Source organism: Panthera uncia, chromosome F2 (assembly GCF_023721935.1).
Source record: "Panthera uncia isolate 11264 chromosome F2, Puncia_PCG_1.0, whole genome shotgun sequence".
Lineage (NCBI taxonomy): Eukaryota > Metazoa > Chordata > Mammalia > Carnivora > Felidae > Panthera > Panthera uncia.
The window spans coordinates 45,786,703-45,811,650 of record NC_064812.1 but is presented as its reverse complement, the minus strand read 5'-3'; the positions used below and the strand labels follow the sequence as shown (position 1 = coordinate 45,811,650).

At 40.4% G+C, this 24,948-nt stretch overlaps 1 protein-coding gene across 2 annotated transcripts; it reads left to right on the top strand.

Annotated features, from left to right (window-relative positions):
• Positions 1 to 24,948, top strand: OSGIN2 (oxidative stress induced growth inhibitor family member 2). 2 transcript variants are annotated; one of them, XM_049633172.1, is made up of 6 exons: positions 1 to 1,004; positions 8,735 to 8,889; positions 14,265 to 14,401; positions 15,159 to 15,350; positions 20,888 to 20,979; positions 23,204 to 24,948. In XM_049633172.1, exons 1-6 carry the CDS (start codon positions 961 to 963, stop codon positions 24,222 to 24,224), a joined length of 1,641 nt encoding a protein of 546 aa, XP_049489129.1. In that variant the 5' UTR covers positions 1 to 960; the 3' UTR covers positions 24,225 to 24,948. The 2 variants fall into 2 exon arrangements, with proteins under 2 accessions (XP_049489129.1, XP_049489130.1); XM_049633173.1 differs by having other exon boundaries at positions 95 to 183.

Sequence of the window (24,948 nt, the reverse complement as noted above, 5' to 3'; positions counted from 1 at the left end):
GCCGGCCGAGGCTCTCCCGTTCCAGAAGCCAGACTTGCACAGTCAGAACAGCGGGGGTTGGAACCCGGGCACCTGTGGTTCGGGGTATTTTCAGCCCCACTCTCCACCCCTGGCGATGGTGATGGAGGAACGGGAGCCAGAAGCGCGCAGAAGCTCCCAGCCTTAGTGAGGAAAGGCGCTAAGGTGGGTGTCCTGGGTGGGAAGGTCGGCCTTTCCGGGCCTCCTGGGTGGGAGTCCCGCGTGGACCTCCTGGGGGCGAGCCCGCCTGGCTCGGGCCGCGGAAGCCGCGCTGTACGGTGGCTGTCTGTCCCCCGAGCCGTTCCGCTGCCCGGGTTAGCAGCTCTCTGGTCCCCTCGCCACCACCCCCTCTCCCTCCCTCCCTCTCCCTCCGCCTCCCCACGCGCATCCGCCCAGCCCTGCCAATCCCTCCCGGCGCGGAGAGGGCGCACGCGGAGGGCCGCGGGGCGCAGGCCGAGGCCCGGCCCCTGCCCGCCGCCGCAGCCGTCCCGCTTGGCGCGCGGCCCTCGGTCCCCGGCCCGCGCAGCCGCCGCTCGCTCAGGCCCGGCCCCTCGCCCCGGCCGCGGCTGCGCCAATCGCCGGCCTCGCCTGGCCGCCGCCGCACCTGCGAGGAGGAGCCCGCGCGCCTCCGCCGCAGCCGTCGCTGCGTCCCCGCCCCGCCCCCACCACGGCGCCCCCAGATCATCCGCCGCCGGCGTCTGGCTCCCCCCGGGCGAGGAGCGGAAGCCGCTATCCCGAGGCGGAGTTCGGGGCGCCGGAGCCTGGCCGGCTGCTCAGCCGCAGCTTCCGGGCAGCGCCGGCGACGCGCGGGGCGCTGGCGCCCCGCGGACCCCGCGACCCCGGGCGAGTGGGCGGGCGCCCCGGACGGGCAGCCCAGCCGGCGCAGGCGGCGGTGGCGGCGGCCGCGGTGGTCGCGCTCAGACGCCCCGTGCGCCGCGCTCCATGCCGGTGTGGTGCTGCCGCTGCTCCCTGGCCGGTCATTTCAGGTGACTTCTCTGCCAGGGAGGGGAGGGGACGGGAGCGGGCGGAGCGCTTCCCGGCCTGGATGCTGCGACCGAGATGGGCTGAGGCCGGGCGGGGTCGGGACGGGTCCGGGATGGGGGGCGAGCGCCTGGTCTGCAGCGGCCTCCCGCCTCGGCCGCAGCTGCCTCCTGGTTCCTGCCTGGTCGGGGTTCCCGCCTCGGCCGCCTGTGCTTGGGGGCTCCTCGCTCCGGGAGACTGTCCTCTGTTGTCCCCTTTTCCTTTCGCTGGACTGTGCCAGTCATGGGACTTCGAAACCGGCTAGGCCCGGAGTGAGTCGGTTACCGCGACCTGAGACTTCTAAGTGGTGCAAAGTTTTAAGGAAGTATTGGCGAAGGTTCCTCCCTACCCCACCTTTACTATATATGTATACATATATACCTATACCTATATCTATGTGTTTATTTTAAATGCGATAAGTTACTGTGTTGAAGGGAGGTAGGGAACTCTTAACTGGAATGATCTAGTAGATGCTAACTTTGTTCTACGATGTTTGTCATTGTGAGCCATATATTGTGGAAATTTGAAATAGGTGGCCATTCCAGACTCACATTATGGCAGAGTTTGTAGGGATGATCAGGTTAATGCATTTTAAAATAAAAGTGAGTATATTATGTGTTCTAGATCTAGCACACTTGGCCAGTGCTTAAGTCAGTTGTGGAAAGACCAAAGACGCTTGGAACTGGTTTTAACCCTGTGGTGAAGAAATGTTAGACTTAGCAAAGAGTAGTAAAGCACCTTACTTTGGCGTCTATGAATGTGCTAGAATAATGCTGTATAAATTTTTTCTAGTAAAATATGAAACTCAGATCAAGGGGTTTTTTTTTTGTTTTTTTACGTTTATTGTGGGGGGAGGGGGAGAACGAGCAGGGGAGGGGCAGAAAGGGAGAGGGAGACACAGAATATGAAGCAGGCTCCCGGCTCAGCCCTGTTGGCACAGGGCCTGATGTGGGGCTGGAACTCACAAGCTGTGACATCATGACCTGAGCCGAAGTTGGACATTTAACTGACTGAGCCACCCAGGCATCTCTCAGATCAAGAGTTTTAAAATTGGAATTCATGGGTAGAACTCACATGGTCATGAACTTGTATGTAAAGAAAGGTACAACTGATACATTGGCTAAAAACTTCAATCAAAATTTCATGTCCTTCAACTATGAATATAAGCAACAAGCAGCATAGTATTTGTGACCTTGTCACCAATAGAATGCACATTTTCACTTCATAGTGGTAGATTTCTAGGAACACTGTATACTTATTTCCTCAAAATTACAGTACTTACACATCACTAAACTTGTTTTTTAATACAATAGAGAAGTGCAAATGTGTCGCAAACTTTTTGTAACTGTATTTTAATGTAATTGGTTTCCTTGTAAATTCTATGTATCTCTTATGTGTTTAATATATTATTCAAAGAAGAGGTTCAGAGGCTTCACCAAATCGTAAATGAGTGTAAGGCACAGGGAAGGTTCAGGACTCTAATAGAGAGCAACAGTCCAGGATTGCCCAGCCTCTCAGTCAATGAGTTCTGTAGGGATTTCTAAGTTCTGGCTATTTAAAAAACATTGTTTTATTTAATAAACTGCTGAATTTTGGGTTCTAGGCAAATTAGTTTGTTGACTGCTTGACAGACATTGTTTTGACAGTATCAGATCCACTTTGGAGAGTTTCGAAAACCCGTTCCTCTAGTGAAAACTTGTTAAACTGAAGCCCCTGAGAAGTTAAACATGCCTTGCAGAAAAGTGCTGTCCAAAAGTCTTTTGACCGCTTTTGGTACAGTTGAACTCTAAAGACACAGGTTGGGATTTGTATCCATTTAACCCTAGATTGTGGATACCATACGCTTACCTCTTTGTACAGAAATTTGGAGGATTTGTCTTTCCCAAAAACAAAGTACTTGATATGTTTTGATTTTGAGGGTTAAAGGAAAGCAAGACTTGCTAGCCAAAAGGTGAAAATTATGATTAGTAAATAATATACCCATTTAAAAAAAAAAACAAAAAACAAAACTGTATTGTATCTCATTTAAAAAAATAAAACATCTAAGATGGCTTCTTTAGGAAGGTGTTATAATTTACTCATGCTATTTTTTTTTTTGAGTGATTTTATTAGGAACCTACGTTTTAAACAGGTGATAACTTCTGTATTTTGGATCTTACACAATATCCGAAAGGAACAGGTATTCTGAGAACTGTCCACTGACTTCTCAACCATCTAACTGTTCCATGCTTACTATTTTGGAAGATGAACAGTGTGGTGAACATTTGTAACTTTAGAGCCTTTTTTTCCCATATAGTAGTATAAATTTGGTAACAGTTTAGGATAATGTTTCCAAAGACTGTAAACACTCCGGTAATATTGCTAGATGTGAGAAAAGTCTTTTCGCTACCCAAATTTTATGCCTGTGCCATCCTCTTAAATTTGTTTTGAGACTGGACTGTAATATTTCAAAAATAAAAGATGGAAGGTCTCCAAGATCATATTTATCAAATAGTCTTTTTTTATTTGTATTGAGGACTAAGAGCATGGGGGTGGGGGACAGAGAGAAAGCAGGGGAGGGGCAGAGAGAGAAGGAGAGAGAGAATTCCAAGCAGGCTTTGTACTGCCAGCACAGAGCCAGATGCGGGGCTTGAACTTAACAATCGTGAGATCATGACCTGATTCTTAACCAACTGAGCCACCCAGGGGCCCCTCAAATAATTTTTTAACTTGATACCTAATAGTAGGACAACTATTTTTGCATGTGTGTAAAATGTTTTTACACTATATTCTATATTGTAATTTTGTATTTTCTAATTTAGTGTTCCAAATGAAGGAAAAGGAGATTTTTTTTATTAGAAAAAATACTTGTTTTAAATACAACATTCATCAAATTGGATATCTCAGGTAGAAACTGAAAATGTTGATAGACCTGTGATACACTATGCATATATTATAAAACTAAATTGTAGCTGAATTTTTTTAGCAAGAATACTTACCAGTAGGCCTTTGTTTTATCATTGCTTTATCTAAAACCAGTGAACCATACTTTTGGTTTTTGTTTCTCTTAATTCAGTTTTTTCTCTCTGTTAATCTGTATCAATCAAATACCATGCAAGTTTATTGCAAATAGTTTATGCCAGTAGTATAGATAATACACATATACATACAGTTTATACTAATGACCAGTAGGAAATCAGAACAAATTACTTACACTGTACACAGGATTTAGATAAGCTAGAATGCTGGCTCTCGTTCATGTATTAGAGTATTGGAACAGACCGGTTAAATTGTTTGAGGTCCACACACAAAACCTATTAGACCTAATAAATTAATTAAGCAACATTGGAGAATACAAGATCAACATACAAAAATCAGTCATTTTTCTATACTCCCTAGTGATGAACAGTCTGGCAATGAAATTAAGAAAAAATTCCATTTACACTAGCATCAAAAAGAATGAAATACTTAGGAATAAGTTGTAAGACTTGAATAGTGAAAACTACATGACATCATTGAGAAGAACTATAAAGGAATCCCATATTCATGGATTGAAAAGCTTAGTATTCTTAATTAAGATGGCAGTATTCCTCAAACTGGTCTATAAATTTAGTGCAACCCTATCAAAATCCTGGCTGCCTTTTTTTTTTTTCCAGAAAGATAAGCAGATACTAAAATTCATAGGGAATTACAAGAAACTCAGAAGAGCCAAGACAACTTGAAGAAAGTTGGAGAATTACTGCTTCCTAATTTCAGAACTTAATATAGAGAAACAGTAAGCAAGACAGTATGGTGTTTGCATAAAGATATAGATCAGTGGAATAGAATTAAGAGTTCAGAAATCCATACATTTATGGTTGGTTGGTTGGTTTTCCATGGGATCACAAGATGAAGGGGAAATTCCAGTCTCCTCAACAGATGGTTTCAGGACAAATGGATATCCACAAGCAAAAGATGTCTTACCTGACACCTCATGTGTATAAAAATTTAATTCAGAATGGATGAAAGACCTAAACATAAGAACTAGAAATCTAAAACTTACAGAAAATAGTAGTCCGTCTTGGTGATCTTGAATTAGGCACACAGTGGTTCCTTGGACACCAAAAGCACAGCAGCAAAAGAAGAAGTAAATGGGACTTGATCAGAAATTGAAACTTCTGTGATTCATAAGAAAACAAAGAAAGTGAAAGACCATCCACAGAATGGGAGAATATACTTGCAAATCATCTATTTGAAAAGAGACATGTGCTCTACACATGTAAAGGATTTTTAAAGTTGAACTATAGGGGTGCCTGGGTGCTCAGTCGGTTAAGCATCTGCCTTCGGCTCAGGTCTTGATCTTCTGGCCCATGAGTTCAAGCCCTGCATCGGACTCTGTGCTGACAGCGTGGAGCCTACTTGGGATTGTCTCTCTCCTTTCTCTGCCCCTACCCTGCTTGTGCTGTCTCTCAAAATAAATAAGCTTTAAAGCAATTTAAAAAAAGAAAAATCTCAATAACAAAAAGCCCAGTTTGAAAGCGGGCAAAAAATGGAAGATTTCTACAAAGAAGGTGATACAAATGGCCAATAAGTAAATTGAAAAGATGCTTAACATTATTAGTCACTAGGGAATGCGTTAGGGAAATGCAAGTCAAAACTGCAACGAGATGTCTCTTCACACCAATGAGGATAGCTAAAAAAAAAAAAAAAAAAAAAAAGTGTCGGTGAGCTTGTGGAAAAGCTGGAACCCTCTTACATTGCTGATGTGGTTGTAAAATGATACAGCCACTTTAGGAAACAGTTTGGCAGTTCCTTAAAATGTTACAGAGTTTATGATCTAGCCATTGCATGTACTCATAAGAGAAATGAAAACATTTGTCCACACAAAAATTTATATGTGAATGTTCACAGCATTATTTGTATAGCCAAAAAGTGGAAACAACTCAAATGTTTATTAACTAGTGAATGGACAAAATATATTCTATCCATACAGTGGAATGTTACTTAGATGTGAAAAGGGGTGGAGTACCAACACATCCTACACCTTGGGTGAACCTTGAAAACATGCTAAGTGGAAGAAGCCAGACACAAAAGGCTACATAATGTATGAGAGGTTCCATTTGTATGAACTTTCCACAATAGGCAAATCCAACAAGACAGAAAGTAGATTAATGGTTGCTAGTAGCTAGGGGGAGGGAAGAATGGGGACTGAGTTTTAATGGGTGCAGTAGTTTACTACTAACTAGTTTACTATTATTAACTCGGTTTATCACTTTTAGGGTGATGAAATTCTAGAATTAGTGGTGGTGATTGCAAAAATTTGTGATTATACTAATAACCCTGAATTGTACACTTTAAAGTTTATTTAGAGAGAGAGCAATAGAGGGGCAGAGGGAGAGGGAGAGAGAATTCCAAGGAGGCTCTTTGCTATCAGCACAGAGCCCAACATGGGGCTTGATCTCCTGAACTGGGAGATCGTGACCTGAGCAGAAATCAAGAGTTGGACGCTGACATGACTGGGCCACCAGGCGCCCTTGAATTGTACTCTTTAAAAGGAAATGTTTAAGGTTTGAAGGAGACCTCTCCTTAACAAAAAGAGTGATTATCATTTTTTTTTATTTCCCAGATTATATATATGGGAACAACGTTTGAGATAGGGAAATCTGGAAGAGACTGAAGGTGAGGTGTTCATCTTCAGACAAAGAATTGTGGCCTTTACAGCCTCCACAATGATATTAATCAGGCCCGGGTATCCAAAAGGACTTTGGTCAGAAGCATCCGAAGTGAGCTAGGGAACCTGCCCTTGGCACGCTTTTTGGAGAAATATCAGAAACAGGCATGAATATAATGCACTGATGTTGAGTTCTGTTAACAAGAAGTGGAAGCAGGCCAGACAGCTAGTATACCTGGATCTGATCAGGGAAGTAGTTGGAATGATCTGAAAGGGATAATTTGAGTATAAGACACTTCTTCCAGGAGCAGTCTTCACTTTGAGGAAGAGGGTATCTATTCTGGCCCAAAGAACCATGTATCCTTAGGGGAGTCCAGATATTTGGGGTGGAGGTTATACCTTCAGGAAGGCTGTCGGTGTATTCTGGAGAAGCCCACTCTATCCTGGTGCAGACTGGGACCTTGGGAGGCTATAGGGAAGCAGGAATTTTGGTTTTTGCCTCATCCTCTCCATTTATCATTGTCCTCCAGGATCTGTGAGGCCTATGAAATAACTGACCCATCTCATGTTTATCATTTTGGAAATAGTAATAAGCATACTCACCCATAGTTGGTGCTCAGTTTAACATTTCCAGATAGTGGCCTTTTACGGACTATATGAAGATGAAAAATAATTTGGGGATTCTATTCTGAAATAATCACTAGTATGATGCAAAACATTTACTGTGTTTGGAGGATATTCCATTTATTGCAAGAGCGTGTCAGAATGTTGAAATTAGTTTCGGGTTGCCTGGGTGGCTCCATCAGTTGAGTGTCCGACTTCAGCTCAGGTCATCATCTCACGATTCAGAAGTTCAAGCCCCACGTCGGGCTCTGTGCTGACAGCTCAGAGCCTGGAGCCTGCTTCGGATTCTGTCTCCCTCCCTCTCTCTCTGCCCCTCCTCCCACTCATGCTCTGTCTCTCTCTCTCAAAAATAAATATTAAAAAAAATTTTTTTAAATTAGTTTCTAGGGAGGTAACTGGGGAATAAGGTAGATTAGAAATGAGCATTAATACCTTTCCCTATTTCGGGGTGCCTGGGTGGCACCAACCTCAGCTCAGGTCACGATCTCACGGTTCCATGTTAAGCTCTGACAGCTCAGAGCCAGGACCCTGCTTCAGATTGTCTCCCTCTCTCTGCCCCTGCTCTACTTGCACACATGTGTGTTCTCTCTCTCTCTCTCTCTGTCTCTCTCTCTCTCTCTCTCTCTCTCTCTCGCTTTCTTTCTCTCTGACTCTCAGAAATAAACATTAAAAAAAAATGTGAGCTCTTTCTATATTTTTTTTTAAATTGTTTTTTAACGTTTTATTTATTTTGGAGACAGGGAGAGACAGAGCATGAACAGGGGAGGGGCAGAGAGAGAGGGAGACACAGAATCTGAAACAGGCTCCAGGCTCTGAGCTGTCGGCACAGAGCCCGACGTGGGGCTCGAACTCACAGACCGTGAGATCATGACCTGAGCCGAAGTCGGCTGCTTAACCGACTGAGCCACCCAGGCGCCCCTCTATATTTCAATATTTAAGAATTAATAAGATGTATAAACCTTTCTTTTACCAAAATGCACAGTTTATAATGTATAAAAACAGTAACTTTTCCTTAAAATATTTTATGTGACTTCCCAATATACCACCTCTAGTGCACTTGTCTTTTTATTAACTAGAAAAAAGTAAGAGAGAAGCTGGCCATTCCTAGGAAATCCCAGAGAATTATAAAAATCCCCAATACAGTGCTGTCTCTTCTGTCTTTGAAGATGGCGTCTTATTTAGAACTTGTCTAGGACTTGGCCTGCTGGTAACGGAGACCTTGGCGGCCATTTAGGATTTCTGACTTTAACAATGGTACAGGTTGACATGCAAGCTAATCTACTAATTTGAAAGCATTCCTTTCAGAAAGGACTTCCTTTTCTCCTTTTATGGGACTTGAATATTTTATGGCTAAATCTGAAGACAGACTTTTATAAAGGCTATATTGACTATATCTCTTGTTTTGTTTTTGTTCCGTGTTTGTTTGTGTGTTTGTTTTTAAAGAAACTATAGTGACACTGAAACCGAAGGAGAGATTTTTAATTCCTTAGTGCAATATTTTGGTGATAATTTGGGGCAAAAAGTTAAAGCTATGCCATTAGTTGAAGAAACTTCTTTACTGGAAGATTCATCAGTGACTTTGCCTGTGGTAGTAATAGGTAAGTTACTAAATTTTGTCTCTTAAAATTATGGTCCTTACTGCTACTCTCTACTCATAGTTACATGGCACAAGTTCTTTGGATTGTCCTGAAAAATACTCTTAGGTTTTTTGATATGTTTAACCAATAACCAAATCTTTGGAGAGAGTAATGGGTTTATCTGATACTAGATTCTGTGTTAGAATGTAACACTCTTTGTTGAAAGACTGATATCACTCTATTATGTTATAATACTATCAACTGAGTTAATTTTGATAGCGTAACGGCAATGATGATAACCAGTATTATTAGAGCTCTATACAGAGCATTCTGTGTGCATTGTTGGATTATGCCTTACAACCTTAGAGCCCTCTGTTGTAGGGTAGATACAGTCAGGGCAACTCAGAAGTTGAGTAACTTATGCAAGTAGTAACCAGTTCTCAGTAATGAATGTTACGGTATTCTGCAGTAATGTTTATAATGACCTTAACCAATAGCTACTGTTCTATATCCTTTGTACCACCTCAACAGATAGTCATATAAGATACTAAAAATTAAGCTATTAATAAGATCTAATTACTTCAAAACTACAGAAATCTTTATGGTAAAGTTTAACTGCATGTGTTTAACTACCTGTCACGTATATCTTGCATCTAATATTCAGACTTACCTGGTCAGACAAGTACTACAAGTACTGCTGCAGGAAAGCATTATGGGGCATAATGTACCTTGATGTCCCATAGTTTCCTTAGTTTCTTTGATAGCCCCTTTCCAAAGTTAACAGGAAGGGGAGAAAAGTCCTGTCCTCTGACTGGCATATGGGGGATGCGGGGAAGGAAGGAAGGAAGGAAGGAAGGAAAGGAGGAAAGCAAGATTGTTCTATCCTAGGTTTCTCTCTCGGGGAGATGGGAGAGATGACGGTGTCTTTAGTGGCTTGCATCCAGGGTATCTTAGAGACCATACCTCATGTTCCATTTTCTCACTTTCATCCAATCCTGAGCCCAGGATTTTCCTTCACAAATGTATCGGCATGAGTAAAGAAACCCTATTTTTGTTTCAGCTGGGCTGTGGGAGCATCAGAAAAGGAAAAAGTACCGTGATCTGTGCCTGTCCACCTCACTCCCCCCAATACCATCTACTCGTGTTTTGCCTTAGCTAGCCAATGAGTAGCTTAACCTAACACTGTAGGACTGTTCCCTCCGCCGGAGCACAGAGCAAGAGCTCGTTTCCTTAACATATGGGTTTTCTGTTGCTGTCAAATTCCCACAAACGCTAGTGGCTTTAAATGATGTAAATTTATTATCTTCCTGTTCTGTAGGTCAGAAGTCCAACACTGGTTTCACTGGGCTAAAATCAGGATGTCTGCAGAACCACATTCCTTTCTGGAGTCTCTAGGGTAGAATGTTTCCTTGCCTTTTCCAGTCTCTAGAGGTTACTCTAATTTCTTGGCTCCTGGACCTCTTCTCCATCATCTAAGCCAGCAGTGTTGGTTCTCTCTTCATCTTCCATCATCACCTTTCCCCCCTCACCAGAGCTGGGAGAGAGTCTCTGTTTTTTAAGGACCTGTATAATTAGATGGGGTCCACCTTTGTGAACCAGGATATTCTCCCCATCTCAAGATCCTTCATTTAGTCACATCTGCAAAGTTACCTTTTGCTGTATAAGGTAATAATCTCAGGTTCTTGGGGTTAGGATGGAGACATCTTTGGGAGTGAGGAAGCATTCTACCTACATATTTATTTCTCTCTGAACTGCCTGTGTGCATTTATTGCCAATGTCTGTTGAGTGTTTTTTCTTTTTGATTTAAGGAACTTCGCTCTTTGCCTCAGATCCTAATTCCCGCTATTTTGCGTTTATTTAATATTTATTTTAATTAATAGATTTTATTTTTTAGAGCAGTTTAGGTCTACATGAAAATTGAGTACAAAGTACAGAGAGTTCTTTTATATTCCCCTTCTACCTCCAGTTTCTCCTATTATCAGTATCTTTTTATTGGTGTGGTGTATTTGTTATCACTGATGAAACTGTTTATATAGGTTACTATTAACTAAAATCTGTAGTTTACATTAGGGTTCCCTCTTTATGTTGTACAGTTCTGTAGGTTTGCTGAGTGTATAATGTCACGTATCCTCATGTATCCACAGTTACAGTATCTTACAGAATAGTTTCACTGCCCTAAAAGTCTTCTGTGGTCCACCTGTTTGTCTTTTTCCTCAACCCCCGACCCCTGGCAACCACTGATCTTTTACTCTGTGTGTTGTTTTGATTTATCTAGAATATCATATCCATGGACTTACACAGTATGGAGCCTTTTCAGACTGGCATCTCTCACTTAACAGTATACATGAAAGTTTCCTCCAGGTCTTTTTTGTGGCCGGATAGCTCATTTCTTTTTTGTCACTGAATACGATTCCATTGTATGGATGCTTCAGTTTACTTATGCACTTATTGAAGGACATCTTGGTTGCTGCCTGTTTTTTACAATTATGAGTAAAGCTGCTGTAAACATGGATGTGCAGGTTTTTGCACAGCCATTAGGTTTTCAGCTCGCTTGGGTAAATACCTAAGTGCTCATTGGATCATATCATAAGACTATGTTTAGCTTTTTAAGAAACTGTCAAACTGTCTTCCCAAGTGGCTGTATCATTTTGCATTCCTAACAACTGTGAATGAGAGTTCCCATTTCTTTAAGTCCTTGTCAGCATTTGGTATGGTCTATGTTTGGGATTTTAGCCATTCTGATAGGTGGGTAGTGGTACCTCATTGTTTTAATTTGCAGTGCTGTGATCATACGTGATGAGTGTTTTTTCATATGCTTATTTGTCATCTGTTTATCTTTGATGTCAGAGATAATTTGTTCAGATCTTTTGTGTACTTTTTAATGGATTGGGTTATTTACTTTCTTAAGGTTGAGACTCAGTAGTTCTTGGAACAAGTTAGAAACAAGTACATTATCAAACAAGTTTTGCAAATATATTCTCCCAGTCTGTGACTTATCTTTTCATTCCCTTAAGAATGTCTTTTCCAGAGTTGAAATTTTAAATTTTAATGAAGTCCTGTTTATCAGTTTTTTCTTTCATGGATCCTGCTTTTGATGTTATATTTAAAAACTTACTACCAAACCCAGGGTCACCTAGATTTTTCCTGTTTTGTCTTCTAATTTTATGCTTTATTTATATTTAGGCCTATGATCTATTTTGAGTTAATTTTGGTAAACGATGATATAAGGTTACTATCTAGATTCAGATTTTTGCATGTGGATGTTCAGTTGTTATGGTACCATTTGTTGAAAAGACTATCCTTTCTCCATTGGATTGCCTTTGTTCCTTTGTCAAAAATAAGTTGACTATATTTGCGAGGATCTAACTCTGCTCTGTCCTTTTCCATTGATTTGCTCCTCTTTCAAAATTTCCACAGTTTTGTTGACCATAGTTTTATGGTAAGACTTGAGTTTGGATGGTGTTGGTCTTGACTTTCTTCTTCAATATTGTGTTCGCTATTCTGGGTCTTTCACCTTTCCATTTAAACTTTAAAGTTTTTTATTATTTTTAATGTTTATTTTCGAAAGAGACACAGAGTGCGAGCAGGGGAGGGGCAGAGAGAGGGAGACACAGAATCCAAAGGAGGCTCTAGGCTTTGAGCTGTCAGCACAGATCCTGAAGTGGGGCTTGAACTCATGAACTGTGAAATCATGAGCTGAGCCGAAGTCAGATGCTCAACTGACTGAGCCACCCAGGCGCTCCTCCATGTACAACTTTAGAATTAGTTTGTCAGTATTCACAAAGTAACTTTCTGGGATTTTTATTTGGATTGCATTGAATCTGTAGATCAAGTTGAGAAGAGCTAACATCTTAAAAGTATTGAATCTTCTTATTCGTGAACATCTATTTAGATCATCTTCAGGCTCTTTCATCAGAGTTTTGTGGTTTTCCTTGTATGCATCTTCTATATATATACTTACCTTAAATATATATAGATTTATACCCAAGTATTTGTGCATGTGCGTGCATGCGCGCACACATGCACAAATTAAATGGTGTTGTGTACTTATTCTAAAATGCCACTTGTTTATTGCTGGTATATAAGAAAGAAATGACTTTTGTGTATTAACCTTGTATCTTGCAATCTTGATGTTCTAGGAGTTTTTTGGTCAGTTCTTTGGGATTTTCTACATAGATAATCAAGGCATTTGTGAACAAAGACAATTCTATTTCTTTCCAGTCTGTCTTTCCTTTTCTTATTACATTAACTAAGACCTCTGTCATGGTGTGTGTTGAGTAGGAATGATGAGAAGAAATATCCTTGTCTTGTTCTTGATCTTAGAGGGAAGGCATCTAGTTTTTCACCATTGAGTATGCTGTTAGCTGTAGATTTACTGTACTCTTTATGAAGTTGGAGAAGTATCCTCCTTCTGAGTTTGCTGAGGTTTTTTTATTTTTATTATGAATATATGTTGGATATTATTAAATGCTTTTTCTGTATCTTTTATTTGTATTGATATTATCATATGATACTACTTCCTTAGTTTTGTCTCTTTGGTTTGATTAAAGGAAATTAACTCTGCCTCAGGTCTTAACTTCTAGTATTTCTTGTTTGATTTTCATTTTTATAAGTCACATGGTTTCATTTCTTTTCTGTCTTTTGAGTTTTGTGTCCTACTTAAAGGCTTCAGCATTATAAGTAGAAGAATTAGCCTATATTGTCTAATACTCTTATGAGTTTACTTTTCATATTTACATCTTGGAGTTTATTTTATTTGGGGCAAAACATTAGAGATGGAAGAGGATTTCCTTCCTGATAGCTGGCAGTTAGCATAGTTGGATTAAATTTTTGGTAGTTGGAGATAATAGAGAAGTGGAAACCCGGACTAAAGGAACTACAGAACTGGATGCAGTTCACCAGGGTTCAACAAAAAATCCAGTTTAGTTTTAGTTTAAGCAAATAAAAATATAGGAAGATGGTATTAGGAGATCAGTCTGGTCTGATTGAGACCAGAATATGGTGAGCACTGGATAGCTAAAAGCAAGCAGTGAAGGCCTTCCAAATGGAGGGGGGCAGCATGATGAGGATTGTGTGTTATCAAAATTCATCTGAATGTAGAATGTGAAAGGATTTTGGAATAGAAGTGTGCTCAAGTCTCTTGAGGAGAATCAAGAGACTTTTATCTTCTGAGATTATAAGAATTGACACTAACAAAGACAGCTGAATGGATATAGTGATTAAATAGATTTGGAATCAGAACCTGATTAATTTAGGAGTTTGTTAGCACCAGACTTTGAGAGGGGTTGATATTTAAAGGAAAGGGCACCTGAATGAAGGAACTCATGAATATGCTTTTGAACACATGATGCACCTGTCTCCACCTTTTTTTTTGTTTGTTTGTTTTTTGGTAATAGGAAATGGACCCTCAGGAATCTGCCTTTCTTACATGTTATCGGGCTACAGACCATATTTATCATCAGAAGCAATACATCCAAATGCAATCTTACATAGTAAATTAGAAGAAGGAAGACATCTTTCCATTGTTGATCAGGTATTTATTTCTTACATGTTAGTGCTTTTGCCTTTTTTTTAATACTCAAGGTTAGTTTTGTACTTTTATAAGCATTGTATTTTTTGTTTATTAAAAAAGTTCTTTTTTAATGTTTATCTTTGAGAGAGACAGAGACAGAGTACGAGGAGGGAAGGGGCAGAGAGAGAGGGAGACACAGAAAATGAAGCAGGCTCCAGGCTCTGAGCTATCAGCACAGAGCCCAACACTGGGCTCAAACTCCCAAACTGTGAGATCATGACCTGAGCCAAAGTCGGATGCTTAGCCAACTGAGCCACCCAGGTGCCCATAAGTATTGTATTAACTTAATTGAAAATTCTTTCTTCTAGACAACATTTTCTAGCATTTTTATTTTCGATTTGTAAATATAGTCTGCCAAGTTACTTCTGTTTATTTTCCTTTGATTAAAGCAGAATTTCCCAAATTATTTCCTGGTGGGAGTTTTAGTAGGTGCCCTATGTTCAAATAAGTTTGGGAAGTGCTGCTTTTTGTTACTGGAATGTTACAGTAAATTTTCAGTAAAAGGATCTGATTAGCTTTGTTTGAAATCCTGTCTTCTATTCATTTGACCAAAGCATCTATGAAGATCTCAAGGTGTGTTTTGGAGCAACACTCTCTAGGAAGTGCTGGATTTGAGTAATGGCTTTCATTCACTGTTAAAATAGCTCGGGTGTTTTAGTTTTCTGGTTTTTCCTTCAAACTCTGTCTGCCTTTTTTCTTTTTTAAAAAATTCATCCAGGACTTAGAATACCTGTCTGAGGGCCTTGAGGGCCGATCGTCCAATCCAGTGGCAGTCCTTTTTGACACACTTCTTCATCCAGATGCTGACTTTGGGTACGATTATCCATCCGTTTTGCATTGGAAATTAGAACAACATCATTACATCCCTCACCTAGTTCTCGGTAAAGGTCCACCTGGTGGAGCTTGGCATGTGAGTATGTTTTTCTTAGCATTTTAGTCCATGTGAGTTATTATATGTCATCTTGAGAAGGCTATTTGAATTCTGAAATATTACAACATGAAGTACAGTGTTTACCACGTTTGTATCTGAGAGTTTTAATGCTGTTCAATACAATATGGGTTACGAGAAGGTAAGCCAAATTTGATTACTGATAGTCTTAGCATAAACTTCTCTATACTGTTTTACAAGAATTCAGTAGAAAATACTACAGCAGTGGTTTGCACAGTAAAAAGTTTTAAATTCATTTTAGACTTTACAAAATCTCACACAGCGTCTCATCCCAATGAAGTTGTATTATTGGGCTGCTATAATGATATAACATAGACTGAGTGGCTTAAGCAACAGATAGGGTTTTCCATTACCTCAAGTTTTACTGTCACCTTCAATAACTACATATGTGACACAGAAGCAACACCCTAAGCTCTTAGTCTCTTATCTCTTCATTCTTAACGATCTCTTCCATTCCTCCTTAGACACAAACTCCTGGGGTTCCACTGTAACTCCTCAGTGAAAATCTAAATTCTCAAATATCTTTGTGACCACACCTCTTGATGCTTCCAGCTCCATTACCCAGTTCATACTGTACCCAGTTTTCAAACAGAACATTTGAAACTCTGGTCTTAACCTCCTTACCTACCCCAGCTTAGGTTCTATAGTCCCTTGATTTTAGCCATTCTCCTTAATTCCCTTGCCTCATTGTCCTTCTGCTACACAGGCTTGGCAGTAAAAGCAATTCATGTAACTGTCAATTTTATCTTTTCCTATACTTGTGCTATTAAGTATTGCCAGAAAAAAAGTTGTACAACTGTGAAAAGTATCCTCCAACCTCATTTGGGTCCTGAACACTGTTTGGTAATCCTTTGATATTTACTTATTAAATGTTCTTCTCAAACTTCTATTGCTTTTTTAACTTTCCTATTGAGAAATATTCTTAATTCCTATGTGATGGATTCTATTTTCTAATTTTGTACTCAAACCTACAAACTTATCTCCACTCATACTGCTTCCTTGTTTCTTATCCCCTGTTAGAGTGAAAATGGTATCATTTCTATCTGAGGCTTATCTTCCGACTGTATCCTGTATCCCTGTCTTTTCCAGAGACATTGTATCTTGAGTTTCTCTGCTGGCTTCTGTTCATCAGTATATGAATATACTAAAATTATTATCCTTTATTGAAAAGTTTTTAGGGGCGCCTGAGTGGCTTAGTTAAGGATCCGACTTTGGCTCAGGTCATGATCTCACAGTTCATGAGTTCAAGTCCTGCTTCAGGCTCTGTGCTGACAGCTCAGAGCCTGGAGCCTGCTTTGGATTCTGTGTCTCCCCCTGTCTGTCTGTCTGTCTGTCTGTCTCTCTCTGCCCTCCCCCCACTCATGTGCTGATTCTCTCTCTCAAAAATAAATAAACATAAAAAAAAAAAATAAAGTTTTTATGTGGAGCGCCTGGGTGGCTCAGTTGGTTGAGTGTCTGATTCTTGATTTCTGCTCAGGTCATGATCCCAGGGTCATAGGATTGAGCCCCATGTCAGACTCTGTGCTGAGTGTGTAGCCTGCTTGAGATTCTCTCTCTGCCGCCCTCTGCCTCTCTTGCCTGCTTATGGCCCCCACCTCTCTCTCTCTCTGTCTCAAAAATAATAATAATGATAATAAAGTTTTTATGTGCTAGCTTATCTGTATCCTTTGCTTTAGAGCCAACTTCTTGAAATAGTTACCTATCCTTTATTTCTCTGCCTTTGCCTCCTATTCCTTAGCTCACTTGACTGTAGCTTCTGTCACTGCCTTTTCTCCTGGAGCTTCTTTTTGAAGGTCAGTAACTTCCTTTTTGCTCAGTCTGAGTCTCAGAATGTATCCCTCCTGACCTCTGCAACATTTGGTAGTGTTGATATCCCTCTTAGATTCTCTGAACCTTTCATCTCCTCGTTTTTCTTCCTGTTTCGTCACTCTTTTTCAGTTACCTTATGTACTCTTCTGTAAACTCTGTCTCAGGCCAAGGTCATCTCTTTATATTCTTCATTCTCCCTGGCTTTCCTCATATAACTCCACTGTCTTGCACTGAGTGATTCCTGAATCAAGAACCCTAGCCCAGATTGTTTTCTCTTGTATATTCACCTCGTTACCTTCCCCTGATTATTCCTTGGTGTTCTCAAACTCAACATGCCTAAATAGTCATTTTTATTATCAGGTTTCTTAAATTCCTTATGGAAAAGCACTGTAATGTAGTTACTCAAGCAAGAAACCTTTCTTGATTATTCTTTCCTCAACTCCCACTCCAAACCAATTATCCTATCTTTTCCATATTTTTCATAAACATATGGTAAGTCCGTCTACCCTACTTTTCCCCATTGTAATTATAATCTTGCTCTATTGGCCATCGTCATCTTTGACCCATATTATTGGAAAGGCTTCCTACTTTTGCTGGGGGGGTCCAGGTTCACCATCAGACTCTAGATTCACTAGGATTGACAGGATTCCTTAAAGGTCTTGTGCTCATGGTTATAGTTTATTATAGTGAAAGGATACAGATTAGAATCCTTAAAGGGGAAAAGTTCATAGGATGAAGTCCAGGAGAAAACAAGCTCCAGTTTCTAAATGTTCATTTTTACTGGAGTTTTACTGGGGATGCACTTAATTCTCCCAACGATGATTGGTGACAACGTGTGCAAAGAGTTGCCAATCAGGGATGCAGGGATGTTCACCCACACCTTGGTGTCCACGATTTTCTGGGAGCCAGTCATGTAGAAAAGCAGTGGCCACATGACTGATCTCAGTAACTGATTGCCTTGCCTCTCAGAGCAAACATTGGTGTTTACCATAAATCTTGTTGTTAGGATAAACTACAGTTATACTGGTACAGCATGGCCCAAGTCCTCTGGCCTACAAAAAAAAATCACTCATTATGTAGAATAGTCAAAGCACTCAGTGTTGCTTTCATAGGAGGCAGACAAAAGCCAGTCCTAAAGACAGACCTGAGTAATGTGTACAGTTCAAGCAGCCCAAACCTGTTAATACTTTCCTGCATAAGGCTGACCTTCTTTTAATTCCTTGAAGGCACTCCTGTTCTTTCTCTTTATAAATTGTCACATGATGTCTTTATCCAATCTAGAATATTCTCCCTTCCTTTTTAAAAGATATTTTTTTAATTTTTTTTTTTTTTAATGTTTATTATTTGAGAAAGAGACCGAGTGTGAGCAGGGGCGGGGCAGAGACAGAGAGAGACAGAGAGAGACAGAGAGAGACAGAGAGAGAGACAGAGACACACAGAACCTGAAACAGGCTCCAGGCTCTGAGCTGCCAGCACAGAGCCTGATCTGGGGCTCAAACCCACAGACCGCAAGATCATGACTTGAGCTGAAGTTGGCTGCCTAACTGACTGAGCCACCCAGGCGAGCCCCTAAAAGATATTTATTTTTGAGAGAGAGTGAGAGTGGGCATGAGTTGGGGAGGGGCAGAGAGAGAGGGACAGGAAGAATTCCAAGCAGCTTCCGTGTACTCTCAGTGTAGAGCCTAATGTGGGGCTCAGTCCAGGAACTGTGAGATCATGACTGAGCCGAAATCAAGTGGGATGCTCAGCGGACTGAGCCACCCAGGAACATCCTCCTCCCTTTTTAATATTACACTCCTCACAGCCCATTTGTGTCCTTTAAGAAACAAGCTTCTGTTTCTTCTCTTTCTATATGCTCCTGTCAGGTTTGCATCTCTTAATATACCAAGTGTCCCTGACAGCAGTCATTCATGGCATTTAGATCACATAAGGGAAAACAAGGCAGATAATGAGAAAAGAGATCAGGGACTAGGGCTCTCAATTAACCGGAAGAACTGGTACAGGGGGAATAAAGTTGAGATTATTGACAGAAAGTGGACTCTTAGTGCCCTAAGGGTTTTGAGTTCCAGATAAGACAATTATGGCTCCAGATAATTTCTGTATACAATAAATTCTTTAGTTTCCCTTCTGATGTTTTCCGTCTTCTTGGTTGTGATCATAGTATCAGGCCCAGCCTGCCTCAGAGCAGTGACCACTTGCTGCCTTCTCTCCCGGTGGTGACCTACACACAGTCATAGATAATGGGCTTCACATGGCCCAGCATATAGTAAGTGCCTGGAAATGTTAGTAATAATAAGTACCATTCCCAGTACCGGATTGTTCAGAAAACAGGACAAGAAAAGTTAAGAAAAAGCCATAGCCTAAAAGAAATGGTTGAGAGAGATCATTGGGGTCATTGGGACAGGTGCTGTTGGCCCTTGGGCTTGTTGCTTTGAAGTGAGCAAAGCAGACGGAAGTGGGACAAGGGAGCTTGAAGGGCTCACTTCCTTAAAGGCAGCATTAGCCTCAGCTGTGAGTCTGTTCTTAATCAGGTAACCACTGCTTATTTCCTTAGTTTTAGAAAGAGAGGCTGCTGTATCCAAGCCAGCTTGGACTTCACAATTATAATTGATGGAGGGGGAAAGGCTGTTTCACTGCCCAGTTTTTAGAAATCTGTTAGGGGCGCCTGAGTGATACGTCAGTTAGGCATCTGACTCTTGGTTTTGGCTGAGGTCATAATCTCGTGGTTTGTGGGTTTGAGCCCCACATCGGGCTTTGTGCTGACAGAATGGAGCCTGCTTGGGATTCTGCCTCTGTTCCACTCGTTCTCTGCCTGTCTCTCAATACATAAATAATTAAATAAAATGAAGAAAAATCTGTTAAAATGGGTAGACATCTAAAGTGTTAGAAATTAACTTTTTTCCTCTTGTTTAAAAAGTGAAATTACAGGGGCGCCTGGGTGGCGCAGTCGGTTGAGCGTCCGACTTCAGCCAGGTCACGGTCTCGCGGTCCGTGAGTTCGAGCCCCGCGTCAGGCTCTGGGCTGATGGCTCGGAGCCTGGAGCCTGTTTCCGATTCTGTGTCTCCCTCTCTCTCTGCCCCTCCCCCGTTCATGCTCTGTCTCTCTCTCTGTCCCAAAAATAAATAAAAAACGTTGAAAAAAAAAATTTAAAAAAGTGAAATTACAGATTTCCTCTAACATATTCTGTATCTGAATTATATTATTTTATAGGCCGAAGCTGTCAACATTGTATAGGCATCTGGCAATATGATAAACTTGTTTTATAAACGTATAACTTTATGAAAGAAGGAATATAAATACTACAGAATGATAAAAGTATTTTTTTTTTTTTAATTTTTTTTTCAACGTTTTTTATTTATTTTTGGGACAGAGAGAGACAGAGCATGAACGGGGGAGGGGCAGAGAGAGAGGGAGACACAGAATCGGAAACAGGCTCCAGGCTCCGAGCCATCAGCCCAGAGCCTGACGCGGGGCTCGAACTCACGGACCGCGAGATCGTGACCTGGCTGAAGTCGGACGCTTAACCGACTGCGCCACCCAGGCGCCCCAAAAGTATTTTTAATTTACACAACTACTTCTTTCAGCTCTCCTTATCCACATTCTTAATGATAGTGAATGAAGATGGGTTTGGTTTTTTTACAAATCCATGTTACTGCTTAAATGTGTTTGTGCACTTTTTATTCAAATAGAATATGGAAGGTTCCATGTTGACAATCAGCTTTGGAAATTGGATGGAGCTACCTGGACTTAAATTTAAAGACTGGGTATCCAGCAAACGAAGGTAAATATCGAACTGTTAGAATCCTTTGATGTACAGTGGGAAAGTCCATTGGCAGTTTCCAAAATATTTGTGATCCTGTCTTGGAATAGTATAAATTCATGTGTCTTTCAAATAAAACCTCTTCATAGCCAGTCATCATGAGCTAGTTTCCATTTAGAGACTAAGCACACACAGGTAAAGGCTTGTCTACAGATTGGGTTTCTTTGACTTTTGTTAGTTATGGATTTATCCCACTCTCCTGTTAAACCACTGTTTAGTTTCTCATCCACCCACAAATCCTTTCTACGCTTATTCTTATCAGTGGATATACACGTTTGTGTATGGATAGCTCACGTATACGTACTTACAGTGTTTGGCTTTCAGAGTAGATGAGTGTATGTGCTTAATAATTCAGAATGATGGAATAAGCCAGAATCTGTGATGTGATTGGCTACACTGTTGGCTACTATGTAAATATTTAATAAGAAATATGAAAATAGAAGGAAATGAGAAGAAATCTCTCCTTGGAATAATATAATTTTATTTGGGAGGAAAAAACCCAAAATTTAAGAAGAGAAATAATATGAAAAACCTTATATTCAAGGATAGTATTAAATTAGATAATATAGAGAAACCTAATTTGCTCACAGAAACAAAGTAAAGCAGGAAGTTACTTAACCTTTGCAGGGTTGTAAACATTGAGTGCTTGACTTTTTGTTAGATAGAAACCATATTAATCCATGGAAATTATCCTTAATTTGAGAAGATTTAAGGAGAACAAATTCAGACCAGCATGGGCCATAGAGATTAAACCTTTCAAATATTCCTGTTGGGAGTTTTTTTTAAGTTTTATTTGTTTAATCTCAGCATTCAACATGGGGCTCAAACTCACGACCCCAAGATCAAGAGTCACACATTCTGACTGAACCAGCCCTGCTTTTGGGTTTTTTTTTTTTTAAAGGAGTTTTATATTGGTTTGAAACGAAAAGTAGCAAAATCAAGCAAGTTGTACAATTTGATTTTCATAAGCAAGCAAGTGAAATTGCTCAACATTCTTCCTTTTGTGATAGGGGTAAAAAAGGGAAGCCTTGGGGCACCTGGGTGACTCAGTTAAGCGTCCAACTTCTGCTCAGGTCAAGATCTCAAGGTTTGTGAGTTTGTCCGCCGTCAGCGCAGAGCCTGCTTTGGATGCTCTGCCTCCCTCTCTCTGCCCCTCCCCCACTTGCACACACTTTCTCTCTTCATCTCTCAGAAATAAAAACATTAAAAAACTGGGGGGGGGGGGAAGCTTTATGAGTATATGCCAAAAGTATTCATTCTTTTACATTGGGCACATTGTATATCGAAGCAATATGTGAAGAATCTTGTAATTAAATACTGGCTTTGGGTCTGCTGTCCCGCACCTTTTCCTGCCCCTCCCCCACGCACGTGCCTGCACACCCACTTACATGTGCTAGCTCTCAAAAAAAAAAAAAAAAAAAAAAAACTTTTATGAACTTCTAGTTACAATTTGTAATGAATTATGTGAAATGATTTGGTATGTTTTTACTGCTACTTACTCTCTAACTGGGGCCCAGTGAGGGTTACTAATGCCTATTGCTTTAACGTTCAAGTGGAAGATGAATATGCTGTTTTTGAATAAAAGTACATAAGTGTATTTATAGACCTCTGTTAATAGGAAAACACAGAATTGTTTTATCTACTTAGATATAAGATGATTTTATTCAGAAGACCGATAAGAATTCTTTTCAGTCATTAGGAGAAAATAGCAACTTAGAAAAAATCATGTCAGAATCCTATTATCTTTAAGAATCATGTATTGTAGTTAGACCTGCAGTGTAATATCAATGTTATAATCTAAGTCATTCTATTATAGTGTGTAGACTGAATAGTATATAGACTGGATTATTTATAGTTGTGAGATAGATTGTAGTCTGAATTTCCACATTTTAATTCATTTAAAAAATTCATTGGTAAAGGTGGCTAATCTGAACAGATTCTATGCAAAGCCCTGGGGAAACATGCATTAAAATACAGTCTCTACCCTGGGGGGACTGACTGATAAAACTAATTCTTTAGTTAAAAATGTTTAACTTTGTTAAAGAAGGCTTTCTCTGTTAAAGGATAATTTATACTTAAGATAGGCGAAATTAAAAAGATCTATATCATAGCTTACTAGATGGAAAAGGAATAGTCATGGAAACTATCAAAGTACTATCTTCATAGCATATTTTTCCTTTTTTAGGAACCTAAAAGGGGATCGTGTTATGCCAGAGGAAATAGCTCGTTACTATAAACATTATGTAAAGGTCATGGGTCTGCAGAAGAATTTCAGAGAGAATACTTATATCACCTCTGTATCAAGACTCTACAGAGATCAAGGTGAGGGTGATGGACAAGACAGAAATATTTCAACGCAGCATTTACAGATAGAGAAGTCAAAACTTATCAAGAGAAATTGGGAGATCAGAGGTTATCAGCGAGTAGCGGATGGTTCCCACGTTCCCTTCTGTCTCTTTGCTGAGAACGTAGCTCTGGCAACCGGAACGCTGGATTCTCCTGCCCATCTGGAAATTGAAGGGGAAGATCTTCCTTTTGTGTTCCATTCAATGCCTGAATTTGGAGCTGCTATAGGCAAAGGAAAGTTGCGTGGCAAAGCGGACCCAGTGTTAATTGTGGGTTCCGGGCTTACTGCAGCTGACGCAGTACTGTGTGCGTACAACAATAATATTCCTGTGATTCATGTATTTCGCAGACGAGTAACTGATCCAAGCTTAATTTTCAAACAGCTTCCCAAAAAGCTTTATCCAGAATACCATAAAGTCTATCATATGATGTGTACTCAGTCATATTCTGTAGACTCCACTCTTCTTTCTGCTTATACCAGTTTTCCTGAGCACCATGTGCTTTCCTTTAAGCCGGACATGAAATGCATTCTTCAAAGCATCTCTGGATTGAAGAAAATATTTAAGCTGTCTGCAGCAGTAGTACTGATAGGTTCTCATCCCAATCTGTCTTTTCTGAAGGAGCAAGGGTGTTACCTGGGCCACAACTCAAGCCAGCCCATCACATGTAAGACTAATCCTGTGGAAATAGATGCATATACCTACGAATGTGTTAAAGAAGCCAACCTTTTTGCATTGGGTCCTTTGGTTGGAGACAATTTTGTTCGATTTTTAAAGGGAGGGGCATTGGGTGTTACACGCTGTTTAGCTACGAGGCAGAAGAAAAAACATTTGTGGAAAGAGGAGGAGGAGATGGGATAGCTTAAAGTGAGTTTACAAGTAATTTATATGGACAGTTTACCATTAAAGGTTTTTTAATAGTGGTTTTGCAGTGTACTGGCTTGAAGTTTCTGGACTTGAATGAACTGAAGAGAGCCTCAAGCTATCTGTAGTAACTATTTTTTACAGTTACAAGAACTTGGCATCCTGATTTATATAGTATCAAAGGTATCACTGTCAGACCAATAGAAACACTGCCAATTTGGTATACTTTAAGCGCTTAACAAAAACGTTCTTTTCTTCCAAGACTTATTTTTGGTGATCGTTTGTGGTTATGTTTGATTCCAAAATCTGACAGCCTTGAATAATGGATAAAACCATACAGTCCCATTAAACCAGAAATTGTCTTCACTGTATATTCGAGCAGCAAGGTGACCTAAGGGTGGTCTAAAGACCAACATTAGCTTCATTTGTAGCTTGGTAGAAGTGTGGACTTTCAGGCCCCACAACAGATTACTGAAATCAGAAACCGCATCTAATGAGATCCTCAAGGAATCTGTATGCTCATTTAAGTTTGAGGCATATTGGTGTAAAAGAACTATAACTTAGGTGTGGTGGGGTGGGCAGAGTAGGAAGCATTTATAACTCAGGTTTAATTTATTTTGAAGGATCAATTCTATAAATCTAATTTATTACCAAATATGGTATTTTAAAAATATTTTTATTGTAAACTTGGTAAGTACTTCATATTCTTAGCTTCTAATAA